We start from the raw sequence: 10607 nt of genomic DNA on the forward strand, positions 1-10607 counted from the left end.
TTCTTTTGTGCCAAAAATCATTAGGATATTAAGATTATGTTCTATGAAGATATTTTGTAAATTTCCTTCCGTAAATATATCAAAACTTAATTTTTGATTAGTAATATGCATTGCTAAGAACTTAATTTGGTCAACTTTAAAGGTGATTTTCTCAATATTTAGATTTTTTTGCACCCTCAGATTCCAGATTTCCAAATAGTTGTATCTCAGACAAATATTGTCCGATCCTAACAAACCATACATCAATGGAAAGCTTATTTATAATTGACCCTTGTGACTAGTTTTGAGGTCCATTATCACATATAGGAAACAAATCAGAATTGAGTATCGAGACCCGCAGTGTAAACGAGGCCATTGTGTCGTGTCTCTCTGCAGGTTCTTCTCTCCGTCCGTGTGGACTGTGTATCTGGGCAAACTGCGTTTGTATGGTAACAGTCAGACGGAGGAAGCCATCCGCGTGTCGCACATCCACCTGCATCAGTACTACGACGACGAGACGCACGACTATGACGTGGCTCTGCTGCGTCTGCTGAGGCCGGTGTGGTCAGGGACTCTGGCTCATCCGGTCTGTCTTCCGCCGCAGACGCACCAGCTGGAGCCGGACGTGCTGTGCTGGGTCACGGGATGGGGCGCGCTGCGGGAGGGAGGTATGACCCGCTGATGAGCCGCTGATCCTTGTGCACTTTTAAAATGGATAGTTCTGACTCCAAATCTGACAAAAACTAACACATCAGGCACCATGTGAGTAAATACACACAGACACTGAAAACTTAAAGGATAACTTCCAGCAGGCCCGGCTCCAGCATCAGATCACTGAGGGTGCTCTTATCTTAATATATACAGTGGGTACGGAAAGTATTCAGACCCCCTTAAATGTTTCACTCTTTGTTATATTGCAGCCATTTGCTAAAATCATTTAAAGGGGTGGTTTACTGCGATTTCACTTTTTTCATTTTAAATAGTGTGTAATGTTGCTGTTGGTGCATGAACAGTATCTGCAAAGTTGCTGCGCTGAAAGTTCAACATAAGCGGAGATATCGTCTTTTAAAAATCAGGAAGTTTAATGCCTACAAAAACGACTCATATGGGACTACAACGAGATACTTCCTGGGTTGCATACGTAATAAACCCATAAATTTGCATCAACCCCTCCCTCCGGAACGTGCCAAAGAGGGGGCAAGGCCATGTTAGAGTTCAGCCAAGGTCAGTTAGTTAAATGCTATTTCGTGTGTCTATGACAAACGCGTACAAACATTTTGGACCCAAATTTGTAATTATGTACTAATTTTGTAAATGTATTGTCCGTGTATACTTTATGACGTAATTTTTCGTTTTGATCAAGAACGTAAACACAAGCCAACGCTGTTTGGTTAGTAGCCAGTTAGTTCGATGCTATTTTGTGTGTATAAGACAAACGTATACGAACTCCAAAAAATGATATGTAATCACAACAGCAAACTTCATTCAGAAACGTTTGTAAGAGCCGTGCTTGCAGAAGTTCTGCTGGACTCTCTTCATTACCGCTTTCTGGGTCTGATTCTGGCTCAAACTGATACGGCAATATTGACACCATTATTTACATTTGACCGCAGCACATGCAGCGGTCGCCGTGAAGGTAATGGGCGTGACGTTTCCGGACAATGTGCAGTACGCAGTTTAGCCAATCACAACACACCGGCCCAACTAACCAATCAGAGCCCATCGCCTGTTTCTGAGGGAGTGGTTTCAGAGAATCAGGAAGTCAACCGGTCGTTCAAATGACGGAGGAGAAAGCGGCTTACAATAAAGATGAAATATATGAAAAATAAGGCGTTTTTTAACAAACGAAACACGAAGACATGTTATATTGTACCCCATAAACACAATCAAGCAAAGAAAAAAAGCAGTAAACCACCCCTTTAAGTTAATTTTTTTCCTCGTTAATGTACACACAGCACACCATATTGACAGAAAAACACAGAATTGTTGACATTTTTGCAGATTTAAAAAAAAAGAAAAACTGAAATATCACATGGTCCTAAGTATTCAGACCCTTTGCTGTGACACTCATATATTTAACTCAGGTGCTGTCCATTTCTTCTGATCATCCTTGAGATGGTTCTACACCATCATTCCAGCTGTGTTTGATTATACTGATTGGACTTGATTAGGAAAGCCACACACCTGTCTATATAAGACCTTACAGCTCACAGTGCATGTCAGAGCAAATGAGAATCATGAGGTCAAAGGAACTGCCTGAAGAGGCTGTATTAGATCAAAAGGGTGCTTCTACTAAATACTGAGCAAAGGGTCTGAATACTTACGACTGTGTGATATTTCAGTTTTTCTTTTTTAATAAATCTGCAAAAATGTCAACAATTCTGTGTTTTTCTGTCAATATGGGGTGCTATGTGTACATTAATGAGGGAAAAAAATGAACTTAAATGATTTTAGCAAATGGCTGCAATATAACAAAGAGTGAAAAATTTAAGGGGGTCTGAATACTTTCCGTACCCACTGTACATTTTACTTTACAGTTTTAAAGTTAGGAGAATTTGATTAACAATTACGAGTCTAAAAAAAAGAGATAAAAATAGAACATGCACAGATCTATAACATGCATTTTGAAAATAGATAAAGTGAATTTACATTTTAGTATAATGGAGACTTTAAGGGGCTCCCTGCAGTTTCCCACCAAAATAAAAGCCCTATGATTTAACATTTGAAGGCAAATAAATTAAGAGAACCATGGATTAGTATTTTAAATTTACTGTTGTTCTACAAAATGAAATTATTACTATTATTATTATTATCATTAAATGCTCATTTTATTTTATTTTACTGTACAATAGTATTATTACTGTGGTAGTATAGTATCCACCTTATTTTTCCCGTAAGAGCGGGAACAGACATTTGTAAATTTAATGTGTTTGGCTTTCGATCTCCAGCTATTTGTAGCTGTACAAAACAGCATGTTTTGCTGCTTTATATTGCAAATCAGTTGTCATATCATCCTATCGTCAGCCTGTGAGATCGCCAATACACGATATTATAGTGCTAATTTATTTAATTATTTATTTACTTTGTTTCATTCACAGAAAGTGAACCAACTCCAGCATAAGGCTAAAAGCAGCCTAACGTTTTTAATATGACACAATTTAATTAAAACATTGTAAGTTACTAATTATAATGCTTACATTTCTTTAGTTATTCAAACAGCAGCTACAGAAAACGAGCAAAAAACACTTTGTCATGTCTCTCGTTATTTCCTTACAGTGGCTAATGAACCAGAAGTCTCACACATTCACAAAAAAAGGCTAACTTCCGTATTGAAAAATAAGGTGGCTAGTTTATCATTTTTTTGTTGTTGTTATTGTAGTTGAATATATTTCATAAAAGCAATAGTGTGACTGTGTCCTGAGACCAGTAGAGTTTGTAACCCTCATACTGTAAATCCATATCTTACACTGATATTCCTTCCTTCGATGAGTCACATCTTTCACCTTTTTCACCCGTGAGTTTGTATCCCTGGGTGACAAAACATTAAACCACCAAAACTACAGTATGAGGAACAGAAGCACCATGTGTCTTTATTTTTGTGTCTGGTTCAGTAAGGCTTCGAGGAATAATTTGAGACGCTGGGGCCAGTTGTTCAAAAGTAATCTGATCGGATTTTGGCCATCGGTTTGGATCAAATCTTGAAAATAGGTTGTTCAAAAGAAAAAAAAATGCATTGCCTAACTAGAATACAAAACATTGGCATCCCCCCCCCCCCCCCAAATCAACATGTCTCTTTTGGAAATCTGAAAAAGTGTGTATCTGGATCAGGGTGATCCGGCACAAAAGTAAGATGGGTAACCTGATCCCGGATAGCAAAACATGGGATTTCTAAATCCAGATCAAACACGATTAGAGGTTTAAATCTTTATCCCTCCTTCATCTGTATGTGTGTCCATCAGGAGCGGTCAGTGACGTTCTGCAGAAAGTCGACGTGCGATTGGTCAGCGAAGACGCCTGCGTGCGTTCCTATGGTTACATGATCACGCCCAGAATGATCTGCGCCGGGTATCGCAGCGGAGGGAAGGACTCCTGTCAGGTGACCCGTCACGATCGTGTGCCGTAAGCAGTGTTGGGGAAAGTTACTTTTAAAAGTAATGCATTACTATATTGCTTTACTCCCTAAAAAAGTTACTTTTTATGGAAAGTACTTTTGAGTTACTTTTTAAATCTGGGCAGGGCTTGCTTGTTTGTTTTTAGTATAAAAAGTTCTTCTTTTAGAAACGTAAAAGCCCTTTCACACCAGAAGTGAAGTGAATGCGGCTCAGACTGAAGGAAATGTAAATTCACGTCTGTACAGTAGAGGGCGCCGCTCAAACTAATCACATGAAGAATATGACGCAGGAGAAGAAAGTTCAACACTATTCAGCAATAACTAAAATCAAACACAAATGTGTCAGTTTTTGCTTAATATGGCTGAATTGGATCATCGAAGCTCAGCAGCGAAGACACTGGTTAATTAAAATGGGATTAAATACCTAAATGATATTTCTCTTATTTAACATTTAATTATAGCAGGTTTGTATAATATTCTGAGTTTGCATTTGACAGTTTTTATTGATTGTGAGGAACACTGAATGTGTTTAGTGCAGGTGAGATGATAAATAATGTTGATATTTAGTCTAGAACTACAGTAAGATCATGTTCTTACTCCTGATTTCTCTCAACATGGCAACACCAGAGCTGTCCGTCAGTACATGACAAACACAGGAACTGTTACTTATTTGAAATTTTTTTCAATTATTTCCTTCTAAATGAAAAAGTAATGCTTTACTTTACCAGTTACTTAAAAAAAGTCATCTGATTACGCGTTACTTGTAATGTGTCACCCCCAACACTGGCCGTAAGCGTGAGCATCAGCCGCTGATTTACACGCGTGTGTCTCTCTGTCAGGGCGACTCCGGCGGGCCACTGGTGTGTCAGGAGCCGTCTGGACGCTGGTTTCTGGCCGGTGTGGTGAGCTGGGGCCGAGGCTGCGGAAGACCTGACTATTATGGGGTTTACACACGAATCACCAAACTCACCGGCTGGATCAAACGCCTCCTGAGGAACACCTGAGCTCACCTGGGACCATTAAAAACAAAAAACCTCCCCAAATCGTTCCCCAGCGTCTCTGTGCTTCATGGGAAATGAGGTTTGATGAAGATGTCAGACATGTGGAAATGTTTAGCTAGCCTAGATATATCCTCATTTAAAGGGATAGTTCATTCAAAAATGAAAATGACTTTATCATTGACTCACCCTCAGGCCTTCCTATGTGTATATGACTTTCTTCTTTCAGACGAATCCAATCGGAGTTATATTTAAAAACGTCCTGGCTCTTCCAAGCTTTATTTTCAATAGTCCAAAAGAAGACAAAAAAGCGCATCCATCCATAATAAAAAGTGCCTCACACGGCTCCAGGGGGTGAATAAAGGCCTCCTGAAGCGATTCGATGCATTTTTGTAAGAATATCCATATTTAAAATGTTATAAATAGTATAACTACTAGTATAACGGCACACTATTTCCCTGTTTTATACTGTAAAGCTGCTTTGACACAGTCTGCATTGTAAAAAGCTCTATATAAATGACGGTGACTTGACTTGACTAATCTCTAGCTTCTGCTAACTGGATGACGTAGGACTCAGCGTGGCGTAAGCTCCGGTGAGAATATGTTACTTTTCTAACACGAGAACCAGCGTTTGTTTACAGGATCAAAGGAAGCAAAGGAAAACCGGTCTCCTCTGGGCTTATATCGAAATCCTCCCACATTTTTCTTTGCAACTCCTCGTTTTGTACTTCTAATTCTAATGGATGCGCTTTATTGAACTTCTTTGGGACTATTGAAAAATAACACCCATTCACTGCCATTATAAAGCTTGGAAGTGCCAGGACGTTTTTAAATATAACTCCGACTGGATTCGTCTGAAAGAAGAAAGTCATGTACACATAGGGTGGCTTGAGGGTGAGTAAAACATGGGCTAATTTTAATTTTTGGGTGAACTATCCCTTTAATATCAGCTGCTCCAGAGGACATGATTTTATTTTTTTTATGCATTTTATTTGTAATTATTCAGACAAAATAGTCTAGAATATCAGCCATTCGGTAATCATCCACAACACAAAATAATTATTGACCTGTCATATCGCTGCAAATCTTCATATGTTTAGCAGAGGTTTTAAGATGATTCATCCAAAACTGAAACTTCTGGGGTGCTGGGGGCGGGGCCACGGTGGGGGATTTTAGACAAAATCCTAATATTAAACAGCCCAAAACTCTTATAGATGAACATATACAAATGAATGAAGACAGAGTAATGAGAACGAATATATATTTGTGCTTTTGTGATTTTAGTTCAAGAATTTTTTCTTTAATATTTCTATTATTTAAGGGGATTTTACTTAACGAAGTTTTGGTCAGCGCGTGCGCTCACTGACTGAATTATGCACTTTGGCGAATTCTCTCATCAGAAACGACAAAGTGCAGATGTACATGCGATGTAAATAAGATATTCATTCATCATACACTGCTTCACTTATTATAACTGGAGCTTTTTTTAGTGCTCACATTCAGTTATTATAGCCTATTATTTGAAAATGTAATGTTCTTTGCTTACTGTATAATTTGTTTGAAGAATCGTGGACATGCGGCATTATAATTAAACTTAAAATGTCTTTTTATTAAACGCGATCAGGTTAAATGCAAATTCAGTCTTTTAAAATACTTTGACATAACATGGTACTTGCCCAAATCTTTATGCTGTGCATAGTTAGATTACATTAGGCTAGTGGTTCGAGGGCATTGTTGCAAAGCAAAAAGCTTCGTGGAATGACTCCTAAAAAGGACGAGGACATGAGTGCTTTTTTACAAGTCGGAATTTAAAATTACTGTAATATCGCCTGAACATTTCACATGAAATTCTGTCAGTGAGGGGAACTGTGAGGAAGCGGGACGCGCGCCACGTGAAAAATACAACTGCACTAGGCATATTTCTGGTCTTTGTAGTAAGTAATTAATCACAAAACTATCACAAAAATGAAGTATCCTGGGGATGATCGAGGGGCACAAGAAGAATCCCCCTGCAGCGCCCTCAGCACCTCTAGTTCCCACGGCTGTGCACGACTTTCATTCTTTCGTGGAAACCAAAGTGAAAAATTCTGTAGAATGTCATGAGGGGGAATCGATGATGACGCAGATTGACTTCACTTTTGAGTTATTTTCCTGTAGAGCATGTGAACTGATAAACTCTCTCTCTCTTTCTGAATGATGCATTGTTGTAGAAAAGCAGTAGCCTACTTTATGTAGCTGACAAATGACAAGAAATTAAATGACTGTATAAGCAATACAAATTCATATTTGATGGAACAAATAAAGCCTTTGTACACAAATTGTTATGTTTTCTGTAGTGGATCTGGATCTCGAGCGCCCCGCGGTGACGCCCCGCCCCTCGACGCGCTGAGACACTTATGAAGACTTGCCAACATTTGCAGTTATATTATGTGATGGAACACAAAATACATCAAATCCCAGTGATACCACCTGAATTTACTCATGTATATGCTGAAATGAGATATTAGCGAGAGTTGCCATGTCCATGATCTCCAGTCATGCAGGTAAACAGACAGATTAAACAGCAGAAACATTAGCTGTATGAATTCAATACAATCCTAAATGCGGTAAATTATGCTTCATATTCCTTTGTGTTGTGACTGACAGACCAACATGTTCCTGAACTAATAATTTGTACTTGGAAGTAAATTAAATCCGATAAACCTTCTCTTTGGGGGCGTCCAGCAAAGACAGAAACACTGATCTATAACGAATAATAGGATATACACTGCTGTTTGGGGTCAGTAAAATGTTTTATGTTTTTTAAACAAGTCATTACTCCAGTCTTCAGTGTCACATGATCCTTCAGAAATCATTCTAATATGCTGATTTATTATCAATGTTGGAATCAGTTGTGCAAGAATATATAGCCTATATATATATGTATGCAATTTTTTTTATTTAAATTAATTTTTTACTTTGAACAATGATGGCGCCATCTTCTGGGGTGTCTTCTTAGCAGCATATAAAACTAAAACAGCTCCGTTTGAAGTATTCCTGCTGATGTTGCCTATTGTCATACAGCAGATTAATTTAACATGTTATGCTTTAACCTGCAGTTACAAATGCATAAATATTGTTATGATATTTTAAACATAAAACGCTGGCAACCGATGTTTGAAAATAATTAAGAAAAAAAAAATTAAAAAATTAAAAGATACTTTAAATGTGAAATTAAAGCCGCCAGCAGGTGGCAGCATGTCACTGTTATTAAGTGAGTCACTGCGATTGAACCGAATCATTTATCGGTTGATTCATTCAGGAACGAAACACCGTCATGTTGATCAGAGACACAAAACAGTGCTGTGGCTGTATTTGGAATTATTTTTTTTGGCGAAATTAAGCAAAAACAGGCAATATGGTGTCTAAAACTTAAGTCTCTTATTTAACTTAATTAAAATCGTTTGCAATCATGGCGATTTTTGGAGAGAGAAAACGGCACACTTCTGTGATATTGATTAACTATATGAAATTATAATCATCAATGTAAATATATAAATTTTCTGCCCCCATATCTTGAATTTTGTTATCATTCTAAATTAATTTTAATAGACTGAATCATGCAGTGAAAGAATGCACTCTAGACACGCGCACACAAATCTAATAGAATATGCTAATGCGTACCGAACCGAAAGCCTCCTACAGAACGGTTCAATACGAATACGTGTATCGTTACACCCCTAATAGGCCTATATATATATATATATATATATATATATATATGCAAAAATACATCATACATTATTTAGGATTTTTTGATTAATAAAAGTTTAAAAGAAATCTTTTCTAACAATGTAAGCCTTACTATCACTTTTTCACTTTTTAAAAAAAATCAATTTAACACATCCTTGCGTAATAAAAGTTTTTTTTCTCTCCAAAAAAAAAAAAAAAAATGCACTGAACCTGGTAGTGTATAATGTTACAAAAGATTCAGTGTGAAAATCACAGGTTCCAAAAAAAAATAAAAAATTAAGCAGCAAAAACCTTTTCCAATATTGATAATAAATCAGTATATTAGAATGATTTCTGAAGGATCATGTGACACTGAAGACTGGAGTAATGTAATATTACTGTTTTTTTGTGTGTGTGTGTGTGTGTGTGTGTGTGTGTGTGTGTGTGTGTGTGTGTGTTTGATCAAATAAATGCAGCCTTGATGAGCAGAAGAGATTTCTTTAAAAAACATTTGAAAGTCTTACTGATCCCACACTTTAAGATTCATTCTGAATCTTGCATTCGATGATGACGCACACAAACCAGGATGAAGACGAGGGAGCTGACTTTGAGAGAAAAGCAAGCAATTTGGATGCTAAAAGAAAAGAGGAAGTCAATCTAGCAAAAACAAAGGGCTTAGAGAAATCAAGAGTTTGGAAAGCACCAGCGACACCAGCAACCAACAACTACCTGATCGGCTGAGAAAACAACAGTAATTAATGACAGACAAATCATAAAAGCTGTGAAAATTAACCCTAAAAAGACATGTCTGTAAAATCACCAACAACCTCCAGAAAGCTGGGTGATGCTCTGACAATATACTGTCCTCAGGAGACTTTGACACAGAATTACAGATGCTACACAGCAAGATACAAACCTCTGACCGGCTCCAGAAATAGAAAGGCAAGATTAGAGTTTGCAAAAAAGCACAAAGGTGAGCCAAAAACCCGATTGAACATGAATTTCAGCGGCTGAAGAGGAGAGTAAAGGCAGAAACTCCCCAAAACAAGCAACAATTGGAATTGGCTGCATTAAAGGCTGGGAAAGCATCTGAAAGCATGAGAGCAAGAGTCTGGTGATGTCTACGGGTCACAGACTCACTGCTGTGAAGGGATCTGCAACTAAATAATAGCTTTTAATCTTTTATATCTGCCTTACGTTCAGCTGTCCCAATACTTATGCTCACATCAATGAGTGGATGAACTCTAAAAGTGCTGTTCTTTTTATTTGGTAAAACATGTATGTGTTGAAACGGCTAATAATAAAATGTGACATTCTGTAGTTTTGTCTCATATTCATCTTTTCATCATATTTGCAAATGTCTTGACTCCACAGCCAACAGAGCAATTTTGTCTTCACTGTTACAATACTTTTGGAGGGCACTGTATATATATATATACATATATATATATAGTTGTGCTCATAAATTTACATGCCCCTTGCAGAATATGCAAAATGTTAATAAAAAGAGGGATCATGAAAATTGCATGTTATTGTGTATTCAATACTGTCCTGAAACTATTTCACATAAAAGATGTTTATATATACTCCACAAGACAAAATATTAATTGAATTTATAAAAATGACATAAAGCTTACATACCCTTGGAGTATATATTAACATCTGTTACGTGAAATAGCTTATTCAGGAGAGTATTAAATAAAAATAACATGCAATTTTCATGATCCCTCTTATTTAGTTAAAATTATTAACATATTTGCATATTCTGCAAGGGGTATGTAATCTTATGAGCACAACTATACATATAT

General features: G+C 37.3%; 1 protein-coding gene across 3 annotated transcripts in view; it reads left to right on the plus strand.

Moving 5' to 3' along the window:
* The window catches only part of LOC131542169 (transmembrane protease serine 6), a 45562-nt gene extending 36461 nt beyond the window's left edge, over window positions 1-9101 (plus strand). Inside the window, exons 16-19 of one of the 3 annotated variants that reach the window (XR_009271670.1) lie at window positions 376-647; window positions 3939-4075; window positions 4930-7631; window positions 7735-9101. Coding sequence is in view for 2 of the 3 variants with exons in the window: in XM_058778564.1 (XP_058634547.1) it covers window positions 376-647; window positions 3939-4075; window positions 4930-5094 (574 nt within the window). In the remaining variant the exon portion in view is untranslated. Of the gene's footprint in view, window positions 1-375; window positions 648-3938; window positions 4099-4929 lie in introns of all 3 variants that reach the window. The other 2 variants (XM_058778565.1, XM_058778564.1) reach the window with 2 other exon arrangements.
* Window positions 9102-10607: the final 1506 nt, after the last annotated feature.

The sequence above is a fragment of the Onychostoma macrolepis genome, chromosome 06, assembly GCF_012432095.1.
Source record: "Onychostoma macrolepis isolate SWU-2019 chromosome 06, ASM1243209v1, whole genome shotgun sequence".
NCBI classification, from domain to species: domain Eukaryota; kingdom Metazoa; phylum Chordata; class Actinopteri; order Cypriniformes; family Cyprinidae; genus Onychostoma; species Onychostoma macrolepis.